Source organism: Gorilla gorilla, chromosome 6 (genome assembly GCF_029281585.2).
Source record: "Gorilla gorilla gorilla isolate KB3781 chromosome 6, NHGRI_mGorGor1-v2.1_pri, whole genome shotgun sequence".
In the NCBI taxonomy this organism is placed as follows: Eukaryota; Metazoa; Chordata; class Mammalia; order Primates; family Hominidae; genus Gorilla; species Gorilla gorilla.
Genome location: NC_073230.2, coordinates 12923683 through 12950476, shown reverse-complemented (window position 1 = coordinate 12950476; position 26794 = coordinate 12923683). Strand labels below are relative to the sequence as shown.

General features: G+C 54.7%; 1 protein-coding gene and 1 non-coding gene across 5 annotated transcripts in view; both read left to right on the top strand.

Annotated features, from left to right (window-relative positions):
* The first annotated feature begins 1207 nt into the window (after positions 1–1207).
* Positions 1208–26794, top strand: part of FBXL18 (F-box and leucine rich repeat protein 18) — an 87022-nt gene continuing 61435 nt past the window's right edge. Inside the window, exons 1-4 of one of the 4 annotated variants that reach the window (XM_063708080.1) lie at positions 1208–1731; positions 12173–12391; positions 15751–17294; positions 26313–26531. In XM_063708080.1, the coding sequence (XP_063564150.1) occupies positions 1714–1731; positions 12173–12391; positions 15751–17294; positions 26313–26531 (2000 nt within the window). In that variant the 5' untranslated portion in view covers positions 1208–1713. The remainder of the gene's footprint in view (positions 1732–12172; positions 12392–15750; positions 17295–26312; positions 26532–26794) is intronic. The other 3 variants (XM_055346457.2, XM_055346460.2, XM_004045057.5) reach the window with 3 other exon arrangements.
* Positions 21808–21918, top strand: MIR589 (microRNA mir-589). The gene has a single exon (NR_106452.1). It is a non-coding gene; the product is annotated as a microRNA mir-589 (primary transcript).

Here is a 26794-nt window from a genome sequence, read left to right as displayed (position 1 = left end):
TCAAGCAATTCTGCTGCCTGAGCCTCCCAAGTAGCTGGGATTACAGGTGCACACCACCACGCCTGGCTAATTTTTGTATTTATTTTTTTAGTAGAGACGGGGTCAGGCTAGTCTTGAACTCCTGACCTCAGGTGATTCACCTGCCTCGGCCTCCCAAAGTGCTGGGATTACAGGTGTGAGCCACCGCGCCTGGCCTTTCTTTTTTTTTTTTTCTTTCTTCGTCTTATTTTTTTGTAGAAAGAAGTCTTGCTGTGTTGCCCAGGCTGGTCTCAAACTCCTGGGCTCAAGCGATCCTCCTGCGTCAGCCTCCCAAAGTGCTGGGATTACAGGCGTGAGCCACTGTGCTTGGCCTCAAACCCAGTTCTTTTGATTCCAGAGAATGAACTTTCCCCAGGGATTTTTATTAGTAAAATATTTTTATGTATTTATTTGTTGAGGAGACAAGAGTCTTGCTCTGTCATCCAGGCTGGAGTGCAGTGGCGCAATCTCAGCTCACTGCAGCCTGGAACTCCTGGGCTCAAGCGATCCTCCCGCCTCAGTCTCCAGGAAATGTTTATTTTTTGTAGAGGGCGTGGGGGTTCTTGCTGTGTTGCCCAGGCTGGTCTGGAACGACTGGCCTCAAGGGATCCTCCCGCTTGGGCCTCCTGAAATGTTGGAATTACAGGCGTGAGCCATCCTGTCGGCTATAAGTATGTATGTATGTATGTACGTATTTATTTTGAGACGGAGTCTCACTCTGTTGCTCCATCTGGGGTGCAGTGGCCAGATCTCAGCTACTGCAACCTCCGTCTCCCGGGTTCAAGCAATTCTCCTGCCTCAGCCTCCCGAATAGCTGGGACTACAGGCGTGCGCCACCACGCCCAGCTAATTTTTGTATTTTTAGTAGAGACGAGGTTTTACCATGTTGGCCGGGCTAGTCTCAAACTCCTGACCTCAGGCGATCCGCCCGCCTCGGCCTCCCAAAGTGCTGGGGTTACTAGCATGAGCCACCAAGCCCGGCCGGGTCTAATTATTTTAAAACGCAAACGCTTAAGTGTGAGGGTACATACATTCGTGTTTACTTAGCAAGTATGTATTCAGTCAGTGTCTATCACATTCCAGGGATAGTTTCAGGTATTGGGAAATCCTGTCCCTGCTTACAGTTTATTAGAGGAGGATCAAAAAAAATAAAAATAAAAATAAAAAGATACCGTCGGTCAGATGGTGCAAAAATCTATAGAGACACAGGATGAGAGGCAAGTTTCGGGGCGTGTGTGAAGGTAGAGAGGAGGCGACGCTATTCCATGAGGGGTGCGGTGCTCAGGACCTGTGGCTTTTGCACACGAAAGACAGTGGGAAGAGCAAATGCAAAAGCCTGGCGCGGGGAACGTGCTAGGCCGGCATCGGAGGCCGGGTGGCTGGAAATGAGCGTGCAGACGGCAGAGGGGCCTAAGAACGAGCTCAGAGAAGAGGCAGAGGTCCTTGGAGCTCTTCTTGGCTCCCTCGTGCTCCAGCAGCTCCCCGGGCGGAGCCACATTCAACATGGCGGCCGCCTAGGGCCCACCGGCGGACGAACGGAAGTGCGTGTCGGCGGGCGCCGGAAGTGACGAGAGCCCGCTCCTTGCCGGGGTGTCGGTTGAGCCGTGGACGCGCCGGCTTCGAGCATCCCTAGCCGGGCAGGTGGGAGGCCCGGGGTTGCGGATCCCGCGGCCGCGGCTCGGACCCGCCGGCGACATGGCCAGCTCCGGAGAGGTACTGTCCGCGACTGTCTCCGCTCTGCTTCTGCCTCGGCGGCCTCGGTCTCCCTGGGTTCTTCCATCCCGACCCGGGTTCCTTTGCATCCTTTCTATCCCGACCCCTACCCCGCCCCGTCCTTCCCATCCTGACCCTGGCCTTGCCCCTGCTCCCGTCCTTCCCGCATCCTGTCCCCAAGACTCCTACCCTGCCTCGGAAGGCACAAGCTGTCTCCCCCTTCGCTCGTCCATTCCTGATCGCCAGAGTTGTCCCCGTCTCTCCGTCCCCTGAGGGTCCAGGCTCCTCCGAGACCCCTTTCTCAGTGCCCCGGTTCCTTGGCTGGGCCCCTGCAGCCCTGGGACATTCCCCCTCCGTGCCCACGTCCTACTCCATCTTCTATCTCTGGATGCTCAGCTTCAGCCCCAGCCCACTTCTCCCTGGAGCCTGCTTGCTGAATGACGTGGGGGGTGGGTGATGGAGGAAAAGCCATTTCACCTGAGGGACTTACGACGTACCCTGGAATTCTTTCCCAACACTCCCCAAATCTGGGTCCGATGGAGAAGCCTGCCGCGTCCCTGTAATGTGGTGCAAAGTATTGTCTCTGCAGACAGGGGTGCGTCGGGGGCTCTAGACTCTGACTAGTGGCTTCCCGTTGATGCCTCCTGCCTATCTGTATGGGCACCTGGGTTGGTATCTGTCACCTTTCAGGTCTCAGATCGTTGGGTGCACTTCGCAGATTTAGGAGCTTGCCTGGGTTCTAGGGAGCAAGAGTGAGAGGCTCAAGTGTCTTCCTCAGAGTGATGGGGCAGGGTCTCTGGAGATGGCTGGGGGTCGCTGTGCTCACCGCCCTTCTACATTTGCAGTGAATTTGGCCTAGAAATGATCCCAGTGGCTTCTTGATTGACAAGGAACGGTGTGTGGCTCAACTGCTGATTGATAAGATTGAAATGAAGATTCCAGTTAGCTGTGTGTGCTTGGGGTCAGGGAAGAAGGGGGGTCCTGGTACCTTTGTCTTACAGAATTACAGCTCAAAGCCCTCTCTGTTCCTTGTTTGTTTGTTTGTTCTTTGTTTTTGAGACAGAGTCTCGCTCTGTCGCCCAGGCTGGAGTGCAGCGGTGTGATCTGCAACCTCCGCCTCCCCTGCTCAAGCGATTTGCCTGTCTCAGCCCTCCAAGTAGCTGGGATTACAGGTGTGCATCACCACACCTGGCTAATTTTTGTATTTTCAGTAGAGAGGGGGTTTCGCCACGTTGGCCATGCTGGTCTCGAACTCCTGACCTCAGGTGATCCACCCGCCTTGGCCTCCCAAAGTGTTGGGATTACAGGCGTGAGCCACAGCACCCAGCTGGACTCTGCTTTTTTTTTTTTTTTTTTTAAATAGCACTTCACATGGTTCAGTGCCTCTTTTTCTTTTTCTTTTTTTTTTTTTTGAGACGGAGTCTCGCTCTGTTGCCCAGGCTGGAGTGCAGTGGCGTGATCTCGGCTCATTGCAAGCTCCGCCTCCCGGGTTCATGCCATTCTTCTGCCTCAGCCTCCCGAGTAGCTGGGACTACAGGTGCCCGCCACCATGCCCAGCTAATTTTTTGTATTTTTTTTTTTACTAGAGACGGGGTTTCACCGTGTTAGCCAGGATGGTCTCAATCTCCTGACCTCGTGATCCACCCGCCTTGGCCTCCCAAAGTGCTGGGATTACAGGCGTGAGCCACCACGCCCGGCCTCAGTACCTCTTTTTCTCGAGTATTAAAAATGATCCTGGCAGGGCATGGTGGCTCTTGCCTGTAATCCCAGCACTTTGGGAGGCCAAGGTGGGTAGATTGCTTGAGCCCAGGAGTTCGAGACCAGCCTGGGTAACATGGAAGCCCTGTCTCTACAAAAATTAGCTGGCTGTGGTAGCTCACGCCTGTAATCCCAGCACTTTGGGAGGCCGAGCGGGCAGGTCAAGAGGTCAGGAGTTCGAGACCAGACTGGCCAACATGGTGAAACCCCCATCTCTACCAAAAATACAAAAAAATTAGCCAGGCATGGTGGCACATGCCTGCAGTCCCAGCTATCCTAGAGGCTGAGGCAGGAGAATCCCTTGAATCTGGGCAGCGGAGGTTGCAGTAAGCTGAGATCATGCCAGTGCACTCCAGCCTTGGCGACAGAGCGAGACTCTGTATCAAAACAAAACAAAACAAAACAAAACAAAAATTAGCCAGGTATGGTGGTGTGCACCTGTAGTCCCAGCTACTGGGGAGGCTGAGGTGGGAGGATTGCTTGAGCCTGGGAGGTGGAGGTTGTACTGAGCTGAGATCATAGCACTGCACTGCATCCTGGGCAACAGAGTAAAACCGTGTTCTCCCTAAAAATAAAAAACCATAAAAACCCCACAAAAACTCCCTGGCTAGGCGTGGTGGCTCTTGCCTATAATCCCAGTGCTTTGGGAGGCCAAGATAGGAAGATTGCTTGAAGCCAGGAGTTCGAGACCAGCGTGGGCAACATAACAAGATCCCATTTCTACAAAAATTACAAAATTAGCCTGGTGTGGGGGCATGCGGCTGTAGTCCCATCTATTCGGGAGGCTGAGGCAGGAGGATCACTTAAGCCCAGGAGGCCATCGCTGCAGTGAGCTATGATTGTGCTACTGCACTCCTGCTTGGGAGATGGAGTGAAATCCTGTCTCAAAAAAAGTAAATAAAAAATGCTCCCTGTTCAGAAGGCATTCCTGGAGTGGTGGGGAAATCATTAGTTTGTCTGATGAGGCTGGAAGGGGAGACCTGGTCAGCTGTGGGAGGCAGTGAGTTAAGTGTGCCTGGAGAGTACTGGGAGGGCTTCCCTGAGGAAGGAGCTTTTCAGCTGAAGTTTGAGAGTGTAGCAGTTTCCCTTGCTTGGTGGCATGTCTGGTCAAGGGGACAGCTTGTGCATAGGCTGGGTAGCAGCAGTGCCGTATCTTAAGGGACGGCCTAGAAAATGCCAAGCAGACAAGCAAAGTCCTAAGAAGAGGGGCATTGGAGAAACAGTAAAGACTTTAACATCATTTATCCCTTTAGATCACGCCTGCGATTGAAGACTTTTCAAATTTCTTGCTATATTGCTTAGGCTGGTCTCCAACTCCTGGGCTCAAGCTGTCCTCCCACCTTGTCCTTCCAAAGTGCTGGGGTTATAGGTGTGAGCCACCGTACCTGGTCAGTTTTTTGTTGTTGTTGTTGAGACAGGGTCTTGCTCTGTTACCCAGGCTGCAGTGCAGTGGCACGATCTTGGCTCATTGCAGCCTCTACCCCCTGGATTCAAGAGATGCTCCTGCCTCAGCCTCCCAAGTAGCTGGGATGACAGGTGCCTGCCACCACGCCTGCCTAATTTTTGTATTTTTGCAAAGATGGGGTTTTACTATATTGGCCAGGCTGGTCTGGAACTCCAGGACTCAAGTGAGGCCCTCCTCCACCTCCCAAAGCTCTGGGATTACAAGCGTGAGCCAGTACGACGGTCTGTTTTTGTTACTTTTCTGAGACAGGCACTCATTCTGTCATCCAGGCTGGAGTGGAGAGGCACAACCAGGGCTCGCTACAACCTTGAACTCCTAGGCTCAAGAGATCCTTCTGCTGTGGGCTCCCAAAGTGCTGGGATTACAAGTGTGAGCCGCTGTGCCTGGCCCCTAAACACTTTTGTTTTTTTTTTTTTTTGAGACGGAGTCTCGCTCTGTCGCCCAGGCTGGAGTGCAGTGGGGCAATCCCAGCTCACTGCAGCCTCCGCCTCCTGGGTTCAAGTGATTCTCTTGCCTCAGCCTCCTGAGTAGCTGGGATTACAGGCGCCTGCCACCACATCTGGCTAATTTTTGTATTTTTAGTAGAGACGGGGTTTCACCGTGTTAGTCAGGCTGGTCTCAAACTCCTGACCTCGTGATCTGCCTGTCTAGGCCTCCCAAAGCGCTGGGATTACAGGCGTGAGCCACTGTGCCCGGGCTTTTTTTTTTTTTTTTTGAGATGGAGTTTCACTCTTGTCACCCAGGCTAGAGTGTAGTGGCATGATCTCAGCTCACTGCAATCTCCGCCTCCCGGGTTCAAGCGATTCTCCTGCCTCAGCCTCCCGAGTAGCTGGGATTACAGGCACCTGCCACCATGCCTGGCTAATTTTTGTATTTTTAGTAGAGATGAGGTTTCACCATGTTGGCCAGGCTGGTCTCGAACTCCTGACCTCAGGTAATCTGCCTGCCCCTGGCTTCCCAAAGTGCTGGAATTACAGGTGTGAGCCACCATGCCCAGCCAACACTATTTTATAATGTAAAACTTAACCCATTTGTAGAAGAATGGCATAATGAACTTCTTTCTTTTTTTTTTTTTTGAGATGGAGTCTCACTCTGTCACCATGCTGGAAGGCTGGACTGCAGTGGTGCGATCTTGGCTCACTGCAACCTCCGCCTCCCGGGTTCAAGTAATTCTCCTGCCTCAGCCTCCCGAGTAGCTGGGACTACAGGCACGCGCCTCCACGCCCGGCTAATTTTTGTATTTTTAGTGGAGACGGAGTTTCACCATGTTGGCCAGGATGGTCTTGCTCTCTTGACCTTGTAATCTGCCCACCTCGGCCTCCCAAAGTGCTGAGATTACTGGGGTGAGCCACCGCGCCCGGCCAATGAACTTGTTTCTACACACTCGTTGTCTAGTTTCAGTAGTTGTCAACATATGACCCATCTGGGTTCATCTCTGTCTCCCCCTCTCCCACTACTCTTCCCCACCTCTCCCCCCACTCTTCCCCACCTCTCCCCCCACTCTTCCCCACCTCTCCCCCCACTCTTCCCCACCTCTCCCCCCACTCTTCCCCACCTCTCCCCCCACTCTGCCCACCTCTCCCCCCACTCTTCCCCACCTCTCCCCCCACTCTTCCCCACCTCTCCCCCCACTCTTCCCCACCTCTCCCCCCACTCTTCCCCACCTCTCCCCCCACTCTTCCCCACCTCTCCCCCCACTCTTCCCTACCTCTCCCCCAACTCTTGCCCACCTCTCCTGTCCCCCGTGGATTAAAGTACATCCCAGATGTCTTACCAGTTGATTTGTGAATCCTGTGATTTCATTGGGTGCCTGAGTCATAAATAGGTTGGGGCCCATTCTTTATTTTTTATTATTATTATTATTATTATTATTATTTTTTTTTTTGAGACGGAGTCCCACTCTGTCACCCAGGCTGGAGTGCAGTGGTGCGATCTCGGCTCACTGCAAGCTCCGCCTCCCGGGCTCACGCCATTCTCCTGTCTCAGCCTCCTGAGTAGCTGGGACTACAGGCGCCTGCCACCAAGCCCGGCTATTTTTTTGTATTTTTAGTAGAGACGGGGTTTCACCACGTTAGCCAGGATGGTCTCGATCTCCTGACCTCGTGATCCACCTGCCTCGGCCTCCCAAAGTGCTGGGATTACAGACTTGAGCCACTGTGCCTGGCCTTTTATTATTAAGACGGAGTTTCACTCTTGTCACCCAGGCTGGAGTGCAATGGCACGATCTCAGCTCATCACAACCTCTGTCTCCCGGGTTCAAGCGATTCTGCTGCCTCAGCCTCCCAAGTAGCTGAGACTACAGGCGTGCGCCACCATGCCTGGCTAATTTTTGTATTTTTAGTAGAGACGGGGTTTCACCATCTTGGCCAGGCTGGTCTTGAACTCCTGACCTCGTGATCCACCCGCTTCAGCCTCCCAAAGTGCTGAGATTACAGGCATGAGCCACCGTGCCCGGCCCCTGGCTAATTTTTTTGTTTGTTTTAGTAGAAACGGGGTTTCACCATGTTAGCCAGGATGGTCTCGATCTCCTGACCTCGTGATCCACCTGCCTTGGCCTCCCAGAGTGCTGGGATTACAGGCGTGAGCCACCATGCCCGGCCAAGATTTCAGATCTTAATTTTGCTTAACTTTTGAAAAAAACTAGGCCGGGCACAGATCACTTGAGCTCAGGAGTTTGAGACCAGCCTGGGCAACGTGGCAAAACTCCATCTCTACAAAGAAAGGGTTTTGAAAAAACTGTGAAATGTTACATATTCTGAAAAGTACATAAAACACAGAGTTTAGCGAATAACTAAACACTTTAAACCACTTTCAAGTTGTCATTATAGCCGGTGGTTCCTAGTGTGCCTGGTAAGCACATTCCAGGGCCTGCCACTCACACCAGAATTGGAATTTCAGGAGACCCCAGGAATGAGGTGCCTGGTTGGGACCTGTCTGGAAGCCTCAGCTGCCCTTTCCTGGTGGTGGAGGGAAGGGAGGTTCTGGGCTTAGGAGCCCAGGCCCTGTGGGAGGCATTACTTGGCCTTTGACCTCCGGCCAGTTACCTAGATTTTTTTTTTTTTTTTGGAGACAGGATCTCACTCTGTTGCCCAGGCTGGAGTGCAGTGGCGTGATCACGGCTCACTGCAGCCACCACTTCCCGGGTTCAGGTGATCCTCCCACCTCTGCCTCCTGAATAGCTGGGACTGACTATAGGCACATGCCACCATGCCTGGCTAATTTTTGTATTTTTTGTGGAAACGGGGTTTCACCATGTTTGTCAGGCTGGTCTCGAACTCTTGGCCTCGTGATCTGCCTGCTTTGGCCTCCCAAAGTGCTGGGATTACAGGCGTGAGCCACCGTGCCCGGCTCAACTAATTTTTTAATTTTTTTGTAGAGACGAGGTTTTGCCACATTGCCCAGGCTGCAACTTGGGGTTTTTTTTCTTTTTTCTTTTTTTCTTTTTTTGAGACAGAGTCTTACTCTTTCGCCCAGGCTGGAGTGCAGTGGTGGGATCTTGGCTCACTGCAACCTCCACCTCCTGGGTTCAAGCAATTCTCCTTGCCTCAGCCTCCCAAGTAGATGGGATTACAGGCGCCTGCCACCATGCCCAGCTAATTTTTGTATTTTTAGTCGAGATGCGGTTTCACCATGTTGGCCAGGCTAGTCTCGAACTCCTGACCTCAAGTGATCTGCCTGCCTCAGCCTCCCAAAGTGCTGGAATTACACGCATGAGCCACCGCGCCCTTCCTGCACCCTGGTTTTTGTTTCCTCTCCAGAGTTTGCCACCTTTTTTGGTGCAAGGTGCCTTAACTTAACAAAATTGTCTCCGGAAGCTAAGTTCCAGGGAAATGACTCAACTCGCCCGCCCAGCAGCTGCCTCCTAGGGTCCTCTGGCCGGAGATGGAGAGTGGGGGTGGAGGCCCATTCGAGCTGCTTCCTGGGCCAGTTTCTCGTCTTGTCTGGGCATCACCCCTCAAATGCCTGCCCCACCAGGTTGGGTGCTGGCCCCACAATTGCATCAGGGGTCTGGCCTGAGATGAAACTTCTCTTTTTTTTTTTTTTTTTTTTTTTTTTTTTTGAGATGGAGTCTCACTCTGTCACCCAGGCTGGAGTGCAGTGGCACAATCTCAGCTCACTGCAAACTCTGCCTCCCGGGTTCAAGCGATTCTTCTGCCTCAGCCCCCCGAGTTGCTGGATAGTTGCTGTGGACAGTAGCCCACCACCACGCCTGGCTAATTTTTGTGTTTTTAGTAGACATGGGGTTTCACCATATTGGCCAGGCTGGTCTCGAACTCCTGACCTCATGATCCACCTGCTTTGGCCTCCCAAAGTGCTGGGGATTACGGGCGTGAGCCACCACGCCTGGCCAAAATTTCTCTTTTATTTGGAGCACAGCATGTGGAAAAAATGATGTTGTGGAATTTGCTGTGGCTGGATGGAGAGAGCTGGAACTTAATTCCTGGCCTGCTGTCTCTCCCTCTCTTTTTAAAAAAAATTATTGTGATTTCTGTGCGGTTTTAAGAAAAATTCAGTATGGTCGTGTAACTGTGGAATCTATATGATGCTGGATTTTTTTTTTTTTTTGAGACAGAGTCTCACTATGTCACCCAGGCTGGAGTGCAGTGGTGCAATCTCGGCTCACTGCAACCTCCACCTCCCGGTTTCAAGTGATTCTTCTGCCTTGGCCTCCCGAGTAGCTGGGACTACAGGCACATGCCACCACGCCTGGCTAGTTTTTGTATTTTTAGTAGAGATGGGGTTTCACCATGTTGGCCAGGCTAGTCTCGAGAACTGACTTCGTGATCCGCCTGCCTTGGCCTCCCAAAGTGCTGGGATTACAGGCGTGAGCCAGCACGTCTGGCCTAGTTTTTGTATTTTTAGTAGAGACGGGGTTTCACCATGTTGGCCAGGCTGGTCTCGAGAACCGCCCTCGTGATCTGCCCTCCTCAGCCTCCCAAAATGCTGGGATTACAGGTGTGAGCCACTGTGCCCAGCCTGTCTTGCTAATTTTCTTTTGAGACAGAGTCTTGCTCTGTTGCCCAGGCTGGAGTGCAGTGGTGTGATCTTGGCTCCCTGCAATCTCTGCCTCCCGGGTTCAAGCAATTCTCCTGCCTCAGCCTCCTGAGTAGCTGGGACTACAAGCGCCTGCCACCATGCCTGGCTAATTTTTGTATTTTTAGTAGAGACGGGGTTTCACCATGTTGGCCAGGCTGGTCTCGATCTCTTGACCTTGTGATTTCCCCACCTCGGCCTCCCAAACTGCTGGGATTACAGGTGTGGGTCACCGTGCCCGGCCTTGTTCTGCTAATTATTGAAATATTAGGAGGGAAGGTAGAAGTAAGTGTCGAACCTCTGACCCTCGTGAGCCTCATGGGTCCTTACGGGCCATGTCCTTTGGTTTCTGTGTGGCTTTCTCTTTTGGAGGATGGAGGGTACTTCTTTGTTTCCAGGGAAGAAAGGTGGGACACATTCCAGCACACCTGTCTAGGGCCTGGTGAGGGCTTAGCAGGATGGAAATCCTGTCTGGAGAGGGTGAAAGAACTGTTGCAGTCAGAGTTCCCAGGAAACCTCCGATACCCATGTGGGGTGTGCAGATAGGCTCTTCCTCCACGGCCTTTACAGTTGCCATGGTAGCAGCCTGGCTTTGCAAAACTCAGAGCTTCCATCCAGGCAAATATGTACAGGAAGCAGGAGCAGGCTGGAGCCAGAGGGTCGTGTAGACACAGTCCCCGGAAAGATGATGCAGTAGAGATGATTCTGGGCACTGTCTCCTCGGCGTGGTCTTTACAGAGAGCAGCTGCTCTGAGAGGCTCCCCTTGTTAAAGCCTTCTGCCTTCCTTTGTCCCCGATCTGGGGACTTCATGTCTCATTAGGTCCAGCTCTTCTCCCTCTTCATCGTATAAAACAAAAAGGCATCAGGCATTTTGACTCAGGCCCACATTAGGGAAGAACACCTTGTAATTTGCCAGATATGAACTACAGCAATGGAAAAGGAAGTGTGCATGGCCAGGTGCTGGGCTCATGCCTGAAAGGCCAGTGTTGTGGAGGGCAGATCACTCGAGGCCAGGAGTTCAAGACCAGCCTGACCAACAGGGCAAAACCCCGTCTTTACTAAAAACACAAAAATTAGCTGGGCACGGTGGCACATGCCTTTAATCCCAGGTACTCAGGAGGCTGAGGCACGAAAATCTCTTGAACCTGCGCGGTGGAGGTTGCAGTGAACCAAGATCGCACCATTGCACTCCAGCCTGGGCCACAGAGTGAGACTCTTTCTCCAAAAAAAAAAAAAAAAAAAAAAAAGGCCGGGCGTGGTGGCTCACACCTGCAATCCCAACACTTTGGGAGACTGAGGTGGATGAATCACTTGAGGTCAGGAATTTGCGACCTGATTGGCCAACATGGTGAAACTCCGTCTCTACTAAAAATACAAAAATTAGCCGGGCGTGGGCGTGGTGGCAGTCGCCTGTAATCCCACGTACTTGGTAGGCTGAGGCAGGAGAATTGCTTCAACCCGGGAGGCGGAGGTTGCAGTGAACTGAGATTGTGCCACTGCACTCCACCCTGGGTGACAAAGCAAGACCTTGTCTAAAAAAAAAAAGAAAAAAAAAAAAGAGGCCGGGCATGGTGGCTCACACATGCAATCCCAGCCCTTTGGGAGGCTGGAGCCCAGGAGTTCAAGACCAGCCTGGGCAGCATAGCAAGACGCTGTCTCTATTATAACAAAACACCCTTTGGGAGGCCAAGGCAGGAGGATCACTTCTTGCCCAGGAGTTTAAAATCAGCCTGAGCAACATAGGGAAACCCCATCTCTACAAAAAACCAAAAAAATTAGCTGGACAAAGTGGCATGCGCCTGTAGTCCCAGCTGCTTGGGAGGCTGAGGCAGGAGAATCTCTTGAGCCTGGGAGGTGGAGGTTGCAGTGAGCCGAGATCACGCCATTGCACTCCAGCCTGGACAACAATAGTGAAACTTCTGTCTCACAGAAAAAGAAATAAATAAACACATGATGATCTTTTTTTGTAATCTTTCATTTTTGAAGGGAGACCCTGGCTTACAGCTCTATAATGGGGTTTTGAAGGATTTCGTGAATTCTTTGCCATGCAGTTGAGAGTTTTAGTAAAAGCACCTTCTTTCCCATGGATAAGGGCTTCTCTTTGCTTCTCTCCCTAGCTGCAGTCTAGGCTGACAGCCATCCTTGGGGATCCTGTGGGAATTTGGTGTCCCCCTTATTTTCAGGACATTTCCAATGATGATGATGACATGCACCCTGCAGCAGCCGGGATGGCGGACGGGGTCCACCTCCTAGGGTTCTCTGATGAGATCCTCCTTCACATCCTGAGTCACGTCCCCAGCACAGATCTGATTCTGAACGTCCGGCGTACCTGTCGGAAGCTTGCAGCCCTGTGCCTTGACAAGAGCCTCATCCACACCGTGTTGCTGCAAAAGGACTATCAGGTGAGCAGGCATGGGGGCAGGAGATGAGAAACAAGCTAGATCTCAGTCTTTGAGGACTGGGCACAGCCCTGCAGTGGAACCCTGTGTGCTGATAGATAGGCGGCAGGAACTCCAAGTCCTGACTGGCACCGTCTGCAGGATGCATTGAGGGACAGAAGCAAGGGGCAGAAAAACGTGGGTGGTGTGCCGCCTGGGGAGGAGGGTGCAGATGTATGTGGACATGGTTCTGGGAGGGAACCTAGGGCCTTGGGAGTTGGGGAGAGGGGTTGGAGATTTGCTTTCTGGTGGATCCCTAGGAGTGGAATTGCTGGGTCTTGTTTGTTGTAAAGTTAAATATGCAGCTCTCCAGTGGTGCAGTGGGAGGGCACCATTTTGCACCCCCCAGCAGGGTGCGGGAGTTCCAATTGCTCTGCAGCCTTGTCAACACTTGGTACTGTCAGTTTTTTAAGTTTTAGCCATTCTTTTTTTTTTTTTGAGACGGAGTCTTGTTCTTTTGCCCAGGCTGGAGTGCAGTGGCATGATCTCGGCTCACTGCAAGCTCCGCCTCCCGGGTTCACGCCATTCTCCTGCCTCAGCCTCCCGAGTACCTGGGACTACAGGCACCCGCCACCACGCCGGGCTAATTTTTTTGTATTTTTAGTAGAGATGGGGTTTCACTGTGTTAGCCAGGATGGTCTCGATCTCCTGACCTCGTGATCTGCCCGCCTCGGCCTCCCAAAGTGCTGGAATTACAGGCGTGAACCACCACGGCCGGCCTGGTAATGCATCTTAAAGATAAAAATAAGGCCAGGTGCAGTGGCTCATGCCTGTAATCCCAGCACTTTGGGAGGCTGAGGTGGGTGGATCACCTGAGGTCAGTAGTTCGAGACCAGCCTGGCCAACATGGTGAAACCCTGTCTCTACAAAAAATTAGCTGGGCGTGGTGGTGGGCGCCTGTAATCCCAGCTACTTAGGAGGCTGAGGCACGAGAATCCCCAGGCTGGAGTGCAGTGGCACAATCCCGGCTCACTGCAATTTCTGGCTCCCAGATTTAAATGATTCTCCTGGGTCAGCCTCCTAAGTAGCTGGGATTACAGGTGCCCACCACCATGCCCAGCTAATTTTTGTATTTTTAGCAGAGGCAGGGTTTCATCATGTTGGCCAGGCTGGTCTTGAACTCCTGACCTCAAGTGATCCACCCACCTCGGCCTCACAAAGTGCTGGGATTACAGGTGTGACCCATTGTGCCTGGCAAGCTTTAGCTCTTTCGGCTGGAGGGTCTTCAGTGGATGAGGGAGCTGAGTGTGCTCCCTGCAACGCTGGTATCAGGCTTCCAGGCCTCCTGTCCATGAAGCTTTGTTCTCTGCAGAGGAAGGGCTGGGCGCCTCTAGCCAGTGCCTCTCGGTGTACATCCAGAGCATTTTTTTTTTTTTTTTTTTTTGAGACGAGGTCTCACTCTGTTGCCCAGGCTAGAGTGCAGTGGTACTATCTCAGCTCACTGCAACCTCCACCTCCTGGGTTCAAGCGATTTTCCTGCCCCAGCCTTCTGAGTAGCTGGGATTACAGGCGCCTGCCACCACGTCTGGCTAATTTTTGTATTTCTAGTAGAGACGAGGTTTCACCATGTTGATCAGGCTGGTCTCAAACTCCTGACCTCGTGATCCGCCCATTTCGGCCTCCCAAAGTGCTGGGATTACAGGCATGAGCCACTGTGCCTGGCCTGGAGCATTTTTTTAATTTAATTTTTTGTCCGGGTCTGGTGGCTCATGCCTATAATGCCAGCATTTTGGGAGGCTGAGGCAGGTGGATCGCATGAACTCAGGATTTCAAGACCCGCCTGGACAACTTGGTGAAACTCCATCTGTACAAAAAAAAAAAAGAGAAAAATGAGCCTGGCATGGTGGCACATGTCTGTAGTTCCAGCTACTCAGGAGGCTGAGGTGGGAGGATCTCTTGAACCCCGGGACATCAAGGCTGCAGTAAGTTATTGTTGTACCACTGTGCTCCAGCCTGGACAACAGAATGAGACCTTGTCTGAAAAAACAGAAACAGGCTGGGCGTGGTGGCTCGATGATAGCTCACTGCAACGTCCACCTCCCAGGCTCAAGCCATCCTCCTGCCTCAGCCTCCCAAGTAGATGGGACCACAGGTGTGCGCCACTACGCCTGGCTAATATATTTTTTCTTTTTGGTAGATATGGGGTCTCGCTATGTTTCCTAAGCTGGTCTCCATCCCTTGAGATTAACTGATCTGTCTGCCTTGGGCTTCCAAAGTGCGGGATTAAAGGCATGCGCTGAAGCGCCTGGCCTTCCTTCCCCTTTGTGGCTGGATCACATTTCCCTGTGTGGACAGTTGGCATTTGGTTCGTCCGTCCACCTGTTGATGGACACTGGGGCTGTTTGTACCTGTGGCTTCTTGTGAATCTGCCACAGTGAACAGGCACAGAGTAGGGAGGCTGAGTCTCAGTTTTCAGTTCCTTTGGGTCTGTCCCTAGGAGTGAAATTGCTGGGTCATGTGGTAGCCCTGTGTTTAGCTTTTTGACGAACCACCACCAAACCGTTTTTTTTTTTTCTTTTTTGAGATGGAGTCTTGCTCTGTCGCCAGGCTGGAGTGCAGTGGTGCCATCTTGGCTCACTGCAACCTCTGCCTCCCAGGTTCAAGCGATTCTCCTGCCTTCTCCCCAGTAGCTTGGCTTACAGGTGCCTGCCACCACACCCAGCTAATTTTTGTATTTTTAGTAGAGATGAGGTTTCACCATGTTGGCCAGGATGGTCTCGACCTCCTGACCTCAGGTGATCTGTCTTCGTTGGCCTCCCAAAGGGCTGGGATTCCAGGCGTGAGCCACCGGGCCCGGCCTTTTTTTTCTTTTTGAGACAGAGTCTCTTTCTGTTGCCCAGGCTGGAGTGTAGTGGCAAGATCTTGGCTAATTGCAACCTCCACCTCCCAGGTTCAAGCGATTCTCCTGCCTTCGCCTCTGGAGTAGCTGGGATAAAAGGCGCGCACCACCATGCCTGACTAGTTTTTATATTTTCAGTTGAGATGGGGCTTCACCATGTTGGCCAGGCTGGTCTCGAACTCCTGACCTCAGGTGATCCATCTGCCTTGGCTTCCCCAAGTGCTGGGATGACAGGCATGAGCCACCGTGCCCGCCTACCAAACCGTTTTCTACCGTGGCTGCACCCCTCTACCAGTCCCACTTAGCTGGGGACTCTTGACTCTTGGCTCCAGGTCAGAGTGCGGGCAGGTAGGCAGGGAGAGGTGGGGAGCTTCCCTCCCGGTGGAGCAGCTGCTGCAAGGGGGAGTGTGCACACTGAGGGTTGGAGACCCGTAGGTGCCTTCAGCCCTTTCCTTCCTCTCCCCGCCCTGCCTCTGTCCCGCAGGCGAGCGAGGACAAAGTGAGGCAGCTGGTGAAGGAGATCGGCCGGGAGATCCAGCAGCTGAGCATGGCTGGCTGCTACTGGCTGCCTGGCTCCACCGTGGAACACGTGGCCCGCTGCCGCAGCCTGGTGAAGGTGAACCTCTCGGGCTGCCACCTCACCTCCCTGCGCCTCTCCAAGATGCTCTCGGCCCTGCAGCACCTGCGCTCGCTGGCCATTGACGTGAGCCCCGGCTTCGACGCCAGCCAGCTGAGCAGCGAGTGCAAGGCCACCCTGAGCCGCGTGCGGGAGCTCAAGCAGACGCTGTTCACTCCCTCCTACGGCGTGGTGCCCTGCTGCACCAGCCTAGAGAAGCTGCTGCTCTACTTCGAGATTCTGGACCGCACGCGCGAGGGCGCCATCCTCTCGGGCCAGCTTATGGTGGGCCAGAGCAACGTGCCGCACTACCAGAACCTGCGGGTCTTCTATGCGCGCCTGGCCCCCGGCTACATCAACCAGGAGGTGGTGCGGCTCTACCTGGCTGTGCTTAGCGACCGCACTCCTCAGAACCTCCACGCCTTCCTCATCTCCGTCCCTGGCAGCTTCGCGGAGAGCGGCGCCACCAAGAACCTCCTGGACTCCATGGCGCGCAATGTCGTGCTGGATGCCCTGCAGCTGCCCAAGTCCTGGCTGAACGGCTCTTCCCTCCTGCAGCACATGAAATTCAACAACCCGTTCTACTTCAGTTTCAGCCGCTGTACCCTGTCAGGCGGCCATCTGATCCAGCAGGTCATCAACGGCGGGAAGGACCTGCGGAGCCTGGCCAGCTTGAACCTCAGCGGCTGCGTCCACTGCCTGTCCCCAGACTCGCTGCTCCGCAAGGCGGAGGACGACATCGACAGCAGCATTCTGGAGACGCTGGTGGCGTCCTGCTGCAACCTGCGCCACCTGAACCTCTCGGCCGCCCACCACCACAGCTCGGAGGGCCTGGGCCGCCACCTCTGCCAGCTCCTGGCCCGGCTGCGTCACCTGCGCTCCCTCTCCCTGCCTGTCTGCTCTGTCGCTGACTCCGCGCCGCGCGCCGACCGCGCGCCCGCCCAGCCGGCCATGCACGCAGTGCCGCGCGGCTTTGGCAAGAAAGTGCGTGTGGGCGTGCAGTCCTGTCCCAGCCCCTTCTCCGGCCAGGCGGGGCCCCAGCCCTCCTCCGTGTTCTGGTCTCTGCTGAAGAACCTGCCCTTCCTGGAACACCTCGAGCTGATTGGGTCCAACTTCTCCTCTGCCATGCCCCGCAACGAGCCCGCCATCCGCAACTCGCTCCCACCCTGCAGCCGCGCGCAGAGCGTCGGGGACTCGGAGGTGGCCGCCATCGGCCAGCTGGCCTTCCTGCGGCACCTGACGCTCGCACAGCTGCCCAGCGTCCTTACGGGCTCCGGGCTGGTCAATATCGGCCTGCAGTGCCAGCAGTTGCGGTCCCTGTCGCTGGCCAACCTGGGCATGATGGGGAAGGTGGTGTACATGCCCGCGCTCTCAGACATGTTGAAGCACTGCAAGCGGCTGAGGGACCTCAGGTGAGGGGGCCGCGGGGACCTCTCGGGCCTCTGCTGGAGGCTGGCGGAGGGAACTGGGGCGTTCGCGTGGAGTTCGGAGGCTGGCCTGCCCTCCAGGAGCGCAGAGGCTGGGGCGGGGCCTCGCAGCGTGCCACGTCGGTCTCGGGGCTCTGGGGAGAGCGACATATAGAGGAGCTGGGGGTGCAGGAGGCGGATGTCTGAGCTTATTGTCCTTATTCCTGATAGTGTTTGAGTGATTGCCTGGCCCTACTATGAGTCATCCTGTGTAATCGTCTCAGGACCCCGCCAGGTGCATCATTGTTGCCACTCAGCAGAGCCAGTAGGTGGGGGAGGCAGGATTCGAACCCAGGCCTTTCTGACCTGACTTTGCAATGCAATTCCTTTTTTTTTTTTAATTTAAATTTTATTTATTTATTTATTTTTGAGACAGGGTCTCGTTCTGTCATCCAAGCTGGAGTGCAGTGGTGCCATCATAGCTCACTTCATCCTCAATCTCCTGGGCTCAATCCTCCTACCTCAGCCTATCAAGTAGCTGGGACTACAGGCATATGCCATCATGCCTGGCTATATATATATTTTTAAAATTGTGCAGAGACAAAGTCTCACTATGTTGCCCAGACTGGTCTTGAACGCCTGGGCTTAAGTGATCCTCCATCTCGGCCTCCCAAAGTGCTGGTGCTGGGATTACAGGTGTGAGCCACCGCCCTTGGCCTCCATCTTTGCTTTTTTTTTTTTTTTTGGAGACAGAGTCTCATTCTACACACCCAGGCTGGAGTGCAGTGGCGTGATCTTGGTTCATTGCAACCCATGCCTCCTGGGTTCAAGCGATTCTCCCACCTCAGCCTCCGGAGCAGCTGGGACTACAGGTGTGCACCACCACACCTGGCTAATTTTTTTGTATTTTTAGTAGAGACGGGGTTTTGCTGTATTGGTCAGGCTGGTCTTGAACTCCTGACCTCAGGTGATCCACCTGCCTCAGCCTCCCGAAGTTCTGGGATTACAAGGCATAAGTCACCACGCCTGGCAAGGCAGATGCTTTCTGGGTCAGTAAGTACCATGTGAAGAAACCACAGAGACTTGGAAGTATGTCAGAGAGCAGTCGTTTCAGAGAGCAGTCGGTTCAGAGGGTCCAGGGAACAATGGGAGGTGGGAGGGAGTAGGGAAGATGGGGCAGACAAGGAAGGTGGTCAACAGTGCCGAGGGGTTTCACCCGGGAGAGGGAGCAGCCTCCCTGGGCATCCCAGATGGACTGCAGGGCACAGGATGGAGGAGACAGGAGAGGTCGGCTCAGGAGGGGGACCACAGACTCCTGGGAGGTGATGGTCCTTGGGACTAGGAGCAGGACCCATCCCAGAGCGGGGAGGAGGTGGAACAACAGGCCTGGGAGAGCTCCACACCAGACAGTGTCCAGGGACCATGGCATTTCCAGAGCCAAGCACAACATGAATTTATGCTGAATTGTGCTGTGGAGTGAATGGTGTTCTTGTCAGTTCCTAGTATTTAAGGAATAAGAATTCGTTAACTTGAGATGAATTTGAAAATCTTGGCCAATAAATCTGATCTTGAAAAATTACCCAAAATGGGTTTGGGCATGGTGGCTCACTCTTGTAATCCCAGCAGTTTGGGAGGCCAAGGTGGGCGGATCACCTAAGGTCAGGAGTTGGAAACCAGCCTGGCCAACATGGTAAAACTCTGTTTCTACCAAAAACATACAGAAATTAGCGGGGCGTGGCAGCAGGCACCTGTAGTCCCAGCTACTCAGGAGGCTGAGGCAGGAGAATTGCTCTTTACCCGGGAGGCAGAGGTTGCAGTGAGCCAGATCACACCACTGCACTCCAGCCTGGGTGACAGAGTGAGACCCTCAAAAAGAAAAGAAAAGAAAAGAAAAATTACCCCAAATGGGCCGGGCGCGGTGGCTCATGCCTGTAATCCCAGCACTTTGCCAGGGAGGCCAGAACACGCGAAGAGCCCTGAATAGGTCGGGTCTGTACCTGGAGTTGACTGAGCGTGTGAAGCCCCCTGGCCTTTGTCCATGTGGCGAGTCTTTAAAGTAAAAATCAAAATGGCCTCGGCCGGGCGCCGTGGCTCACGCCTGTAATCCCAGCACTTTGGGAGGCCGAGGCGGGTGGATCATAAGGTCAGGAGATCGAGACCATCCTGGCTAACACGGTGAAACCCGTCTCTACTAAAAATACAAAAAATTAGCTGGGCGTGGTGGCGGGCGCCTGTAGTCCCAGCTGCTTGGGAGGCTGAGGCAGGAGAATGGCGTGAACCTGGGAGGCGGAGCTTGCAGTAGGCTGAGATCGCGCCACTGGCCACTACACTCCAGCATGGGTGACAGAGTGAGACTCGGTCTCAAAAAAAAAAGAAAAAAGAAAAAAATTACCCAAAAGGTAGTGAAGGCCTTGAGCCTCAATACTACCAGGGACTGGGTGGGGGAGAAAGTTGAGGCAGGGCTTAGATGAGTGAGCTGGTGTCTCTGTGAGTCCTTAGCTGGTGGGGTGGGTTGTGGGTACATGAAGTCATGCTCCAGCCTAAGGGGCACGTGGGCATGTGTCATTGTCCCCAGAATAGTTAGCATTCACCTTGTGCCTTTGCTGAGAGCCATGCACTGAGCCCATCCTCCCTGCCATAATCTGCTGAGATTGCAGCCTTGATCATTCCCATTTCCCACATGAGGCTGTGGGAGCTCAGGGGGAGCTGAGTCTCTCGCAAACACCAGTGCTTGACCTTGGCCCTGGAGCCATGCAGAGTAGAGATAAGGGCGCCCCTTGTAAATCTCCACTCTCCCGCAGAAGTCATGGCAGGAAGTGGCCGGGTCTGCTCGGGAGCAGCCGAGCTGGAGGCTCACACCCTGGAGTCCCCCTGGCCATGCAGCCAGCTTGGTGCCGCCCTCCCTCTCGACCTCCTCCCACTGCAGACCTGTTAGTGTTGGGTTGAGAAGCCCAGGATCAAACCCAGGACTTTCAAATGGCAGAGCAGATTGCTAGAAGCCTCTGTATTTCCTGTCTGGTGGAGTCACCAGGCCCTGGATCGGCCGCTTTGATTCTTAGCTCGAGCCACTGCAGGGCTCCGTGCATGGGGAGCGGGGTGGTTATTCATGCTCTGACCCAGGCATCCTGGAGACCGTTGCTTTGAGAACCAGACGGGCGACTTTTCAGAATCTCCCTGCTTTAGAAATTTGACGCAACATGCATGTAAAATTTGGGCTTTCCCCACTTTTTTTTTTTTTTAATGGTCGCATTCTGTCTCCCAGGCTGGAGTGCAGTGGCATGATCACAGCTCACTGCAGCCTCGACCTCCTCTGGCTCAGGTGATCCTCCCACCTCAGCCTCCTGAGTAGCTGGGACTACAGGCACATGCGACCATGCCTGGCTAGTTTTTTTTTTTTTTTTTTTTTTTTGAGATAGAGTCTCACTCTGTCACCCAGGCTTGAGTACAATGGCATGATCTCAGCTCACTGCAACCTCTGCCTCCTGGGTTCAAGCGATTCTCCTGTCTCAGCCTCCAGAGTAGCTGGGATTACAGGCGCTCACCACCGTACTCGGCTAATTTTTTTTTTGTATTTTTAGTAGAGACGGGGTTTCACCATGTTGGCCAGGCTGGTCTTGAACTCCTGACCTCAGGTGATCCGCCCACCTCGGCCTCCCAAAGTGCTGGGATTACAGGCGTAAGGCACTGTGCCCGGCCACCCGGCTAGTTTTTTGTATTTTTTGTAGAGACGGGGTCTTGCTATGTTGCCCTGGCTGGTCTTGAACTCCTGGGCTCAAGTGATCCTCTTGCCTGGGCCGCCCAAAGGGCTGGGATCACAGGTGTGAGCCACTGTGCCCGGTCCGGAGGGTCTGTTAAGTGTGGCCTCCTAGTCGATGGGGCTAAGCCAAGCCCTGAGTCCAGGCTGAGGTCTGGCCTGGGAGAGTTGCTTTGGCGTCCTCAGCTCACAGGTGGCCTTTAGCCACCTATGGAACCAGGTGAGCCCACAGATTGGGCTGGGGCACACGTGACAAGGATTGGCCAGGAAGAGGAAGAAAAATGTGGAAGGGAGACTGAGCAGAGGCTGTCAGCAAGGGAGGCACTGGCCGGAGGGAGGGGGTGTTCCGGAAGCAAGAGGCAGAGGTGATGGCAGCCACCGCGGGTGGAGGGGACCTTTGGGCTCATGTGACTTTTGCCAGGTGCTTTTCATGGGTGTACAGGTCTTGACCCCTTTGATATTCTCAAGAACCTCTGAGTGTCGACACAGTTGTACCCACCTAATGGATGAAGAAAGTAAGGCCCAGAGAGAGCATGAACTTGCCTAGGTCACGTGGCTGCTTGTCTCCGGCCTCCCGAGGTCAGCGTGATTTCATGGTCGTCCCCGATGGCCTCCGGAGTCTGGGACGGAATCCCCGTGGCCAAGGGCCTTCCTCAGGAGCAGGGCCACGGAGAAAGCGCGGAGAGGCTTGCGGGTTCTGTGGGTTTTGTGGGCCAGCCTGAGAGCCCGACCCTGCTCATAATGCCGTCTCTGTGGACAAACTCCAGCCTGTGCCCAGCAGCCCCTGAGAACCACGTCTGCTCTGAGCTGGGTACTGCCTGTTCAGAACAAACGCCGGTTCCCAGACGCTGCCAGCTGGCCCCGTTCCTCTGGATTCCTGCCTTCTGCGGCAAGGGAGCCCGGGACGCTGCAGTGGAAGGAGCAGGTGGCACTCGCTTGCCCGTGGGCAGGAGCTGTGCAGAGGAAACGGCGCTGGGATCCCTGGGGGCTGGCACGATGCTCCGAGGCCGCATCCTGGGGCGGCCGGAGTCTCTTTCGTGGGAGAGCTTGGAATCCCAGGCCAGCCGTCTGCTGCCACTGGCAGCCCCCACACCGTGACCCCCAGCTTGGTGCCTGCTGGGGCTCCTGGCAGGGAGGGGGTGGTGCAGGAAGGAGTCGCTCTGGCTGGGACTTGGACACACCTCAGTAGTAAGGGGATTACAAATTGGGCAGAAAAGACACCTTCTTTCCCTAGACCAGCTAAGCCCTGCTTGCGGTGGAGGGCGGGGGAGCGTGTCACCCTGAGTCACCCGGGCTGCTGTGAGCGTGACCAGGGCAGCATCTGGGCAGAAGCCAGCCATCCTTTTCAGAGCCAGGCCCCGGAGCCACCCTAGGGACACCTCGGAGGCCTGGGTGCTGCTCTCACGGCCCGTGCAGTGGGTGGCCAGATGGGAGCCCCCGCACTGTGAGCTCAGCACCTTTCATGCCCACAGAGTCACCAGGAGACCCAGGTGCCCCCTCAGGGAGCAGGATGGGGAGGCTTGATCCTCACTCACAAGGTGAGGCCCGGCGCAGTGGGAGCCTTTTCCTCGTCCCCATCCTCCCTGCAGACGCTGCCGGTCACTCGAGTCAGGTCAGCTCTGCCACCGTCCTGGGTGCCGTGCCCTAGGCGGCGTGCCGTGGGAGCCTAGGAAGCTTTAGATATGCCAGGCCCCCTGCCTGACCAGTCACTCCCGTGGGCCTGCCACATCCTGAACACCTGTGACAGGTGACTTCCTCCGGGGCGGAAGAATGTGGATGTGGTTATCTAGTGGAAAAAAGGTTTTTTTTCCACGCTCTGCGGACTTCGTTTTTAACCCCAGAGGCTCAGGGCGATCTGGGGCGGGTAGCACGGACCCGCATCGCCACCTAGTGACCACACGACGGCACCGTCCTTGCCCCACGCCCCGTTTCCATCTCCTGTTGTCTGGAGCCTCCTGCTTTTGCTTTGGAGAGAAATCCAGAGGTGACTTTGCAGCTCAGCAGATGCGGCGCCTGCACCGTCTTTTTTACCCCTTCCCGTTTCCCACCTTCCGGTCTGCAAAGGGTTGTTTACTTTAGGATTTTTTTTAGGGAGAGGTGGTATTTAAAATATACTTAATGAAAACATTTTATTACTGTCTTTAAATAAAAACAATTTGAATAGCTTAACAAAACAAATATAGAAAAATAAAGACAATTTGGATGTTTTATTTTATTATTTATTTAATTTAATTAATATATTTTTTGTGTGAGACAGAGTCTCGCTCTGTCACTTAGGCTGGAATGCAGTGGTGTGATCTCAGCTCACTGCAACCTCTGCCTCCAAGCAATTCTCCTGCCTTCGCCTCCCCAGTAGCTGGGATAATGGGCATGCCCTGCCACGCCCAGCTAATTTTTTTTTTTTTTTTGAGGTGGAGTTTCACTCTTGTTGCCCAGGCTGGAGTGCAATGGTGCCATCTTGGCTCACCGCAACCTCTGCCTCCCAGGTAGAAACGATTTTCCTGCCTCAGCCTCCCGAGTAGCTGGGATTACAGGTGTGTGCCACCACGACCAGCTAATTTTGTATTTTTAGTAGAGATGGGGTTTTTCCATGTTGGTCAGGCTGGTCTCAAACTCCCGATTTCAGGTGATCTGCCCTCTTCGGCCTCCCAAAGTGCTGGGATTACAGGCGTGAGCCACCGCGCCCGGCCTGCCTGGCTAATTTTTGTATTTTTAGTAGAGACAGGGTTTTGCCATGTTGGCCAGTCTCGAACTCCTGACCTCAGGTGATCCGCCTGCCTCAGCCTCCCAAGGTGCTGGGATTATAGGCGTGAGCCACCGCACCTGGCTGAGAATTTCTGCTTAACTCAATTAAAAGAAAATTAACTGCCAGGCATGGTGGCTCACACTTATAATCCTAGCACTTTGGGAGGCTGAGGCAGGAGGACTGCTTGAGCTCAGGAGTTGGAGACCAGCCTGGGCAACATAGTGAGCAACTATGGCAACAGGGCAACCCTGTCTCCACACACACACATGCACGCACGCACACACGCACACACACAAAAGTAAATAACCAGTCTCTCATGAGCCACACTTCCTTTATTCTTTTAAAAAAAAATTTTTGGCCAGGTGCAGTGGCCCATGCCTGTAATCCCAGCACTTTGGGAGGCTGAGGCGGGCGGAGCAAGTGGTCAGGAGATTGAGACCATCCTGGCTAACACGGTGAAACCCCATCTCTACTAAAAATACAAAAAATTAGCTGGGTGTGGTGGCAGGCGCCTGTAGTCCCAGCTACTCGGGAGGCTGAGGCAGGAGAATGGCGTGAACCTGGGAGGCGGCGCTTGCAGTGAGCCCAGATCACGCCACTGCACTCCAGCCTGGGCAACAGATCGAGACTGTCTTGCTCTGTCATCCAGCTTGGAGTGCAGTGGCACGATCCTAGCTCACTGCAGCCTTGACGTCCTGGGCTCAAGCGATCCTCCCACCTCAGCTTCCTGAGTAGCTGGGAGTACAGGTGTGTGCCACCATGGCTGGATAATTTTTGTACTTTTTGTAGAGCTGGGCTCTCACTATGTTGCCCAGGCTGTTCTCAAACTCCTGGGCTCAAGTGATCCTCCTGCCTTGGCCTCCTGAAGGGCTGGGATTATAAGTGTGAGCCACCATGCCCGCCGTGCCTTGGTCTTTTTGTGTCACCTACCAGGGAAGAATCTCCATGCCTGTGGCGCCTTCTGCTGTGGCTGCCCTCAGCATCTGTGCTAGGATCCTGGGGCTGCCAGGACAATTGATCACAAACTGAGTGGCTTCATGCAACAGGCATTTATTGTCTCACGATTCTGGAGCCCAGAGGCCCAAAATCAGGCTGTGGGCAGGGGTGGTTCCTTCTGAGGATGGTGAGGAGGAACTCGGGCGCCTGCCAGCCACGCCTGGCACTGCTTGGCTGGTGGACACGTGGCCCCAGTCTCTGCCTCTGTTGTGACCTGGCCGCCTTCTGTCTGTGTCTGGGTATCTCTGTGCCTTCACCTGACCTTATAAGGAACCAGTCATTAGATTTACAGCCCCCATCATGCAGGATGCATCCTCCTCTTAACTCCCTTGCATCCGCAACAAACCTGCCTCCAAATAAGGCCACACCCTCAGGTCCCAAGGTGAGGACTCCTGCATAGTGTGTGTGTGTGGGGGGGCATCACAGCTCAGCCCACACTAGCCCCTCCCCATTCGCCTCAGCCCGACCCTCCAGCGGCTCCTCCCTCCACCCCGGGAGTTCCTGGCAGCCCCTGAAGTCATGTGAGTTCCCCTCCAGCCTCTCTGCTCCCTCTTGATTCTTATCTCAGGGGCTCGCTGCACCCCATAACCTGCCACAGTCCAGGTCTTGCCCAGTCCCACAGCCTGGTTCTCCAAGGGCCCCCGGGCCTGTCCTCAGCAGCGCCACATCCCCACATCTGCCACTGCACCTCGAGACGTGGCCTGTCCTGCTTTCTGTCTGCAAGGACAGACTCCCCAGGAAGGATCTAGAATGTCGTCCCCTGCTTCCCTTTCCCAAGTCCTCCCCTTCCCCCTGGGTTCTCCCATCTTGGTCTCTGTCACTGTAGCCTTGGTGCGCACTTGGGCCTCCTCCCTGCCCTGTGGCCTGGCCTGGCCCTGCCCTGGCTGCCAACATCTTAGCTTGGCCCCACTCCCCTCGGCGTCCTCCTTTGGCCCTGCAGCCGTCCAGCGCTGTCTTCCCATCTGTCGTGGCTGAAGTGGCCCCCATCTGGCTGAAGTTCCTGCCCACCCTAACCCCCTCCTCCCAGATTCTCGCCCTCTCCCTGCCCCGCACCAGCCTCCCGGATTACCGCCCTCTCTCATGGTGTTCAGTCCTCATCTGCCTCCCTGTCCAGCTGAGCTCCCCAAGGGCAGGGGCCATGTGCGGGGTCCTCTTTGCATCCGCTGCCCAGCACACCAGCGTTTGAGGAAGATAGGGTGCCTGGGGGTCATTGGGGTGCACCAGGCAGGCTGCGGACACAGATGCTGATGGCCTCGGCTGGTGACTCGAAGCCGGGCTCTGTAGACACTGGCTGGCTGCTTGCATCAGGCCCGCCGGGTCCCCTCCAAATCAGATCTCCAAGGGGGACCCTGGGGGCCTGAGTCGGCACCCAGTACTCCAAGGGATAGTGGTATTGGTGGGGGGTGGTGGGAACAGCTGGGCTGGGCCCCAGGCCAGGAAGCTTCCACTGGCAGCACCTCCAGACGCCCAGCTGGCCTGGCCCGTGAGCCCCTCCCGCGGACCTCACAGATGCCCTCTCTCCCCGCAGGCTGGAGCAGCCCTACTTCAGCGCCAACGCCCAGTTCTTCCAGGCGCTGAGCCAGTGCCCCTCGCTGCAGCGCCTGTGCCTGGTCTCTCGCAGCGGCACCCTCCAGCCCGATGCTGTGCTGGCCTTCATGGCTCGCTGCCTGCAGGTCGTCATGTGCCACCTGTTCACCGGGGAGTCCCTCGCCACCTGCAAGAGCCTGCAGCAGTCGCTTCTCCGCAGGTGAGTGATGTGGGTTGCGTACAGCTTCAGGGGCCGCAGACATCACCAACATCCCGTGACCTGGTCCCCAGCCTTCACTGAGTGCCTACCAGTGATTTCTTGGAATTGACGAGCACCAGGCAGTGACAGGGTGAAAGCAAGGGGTTTGGTCTCCCACGGCCCGGCCTCTGCTCCTTGAGCACTCCCTAGCCACATGGTAAATTTTCTAGATAGTTCAAGCTCTCCTCTCCCACAAGTACAAAAGTCTTCTTCTTATTATTATT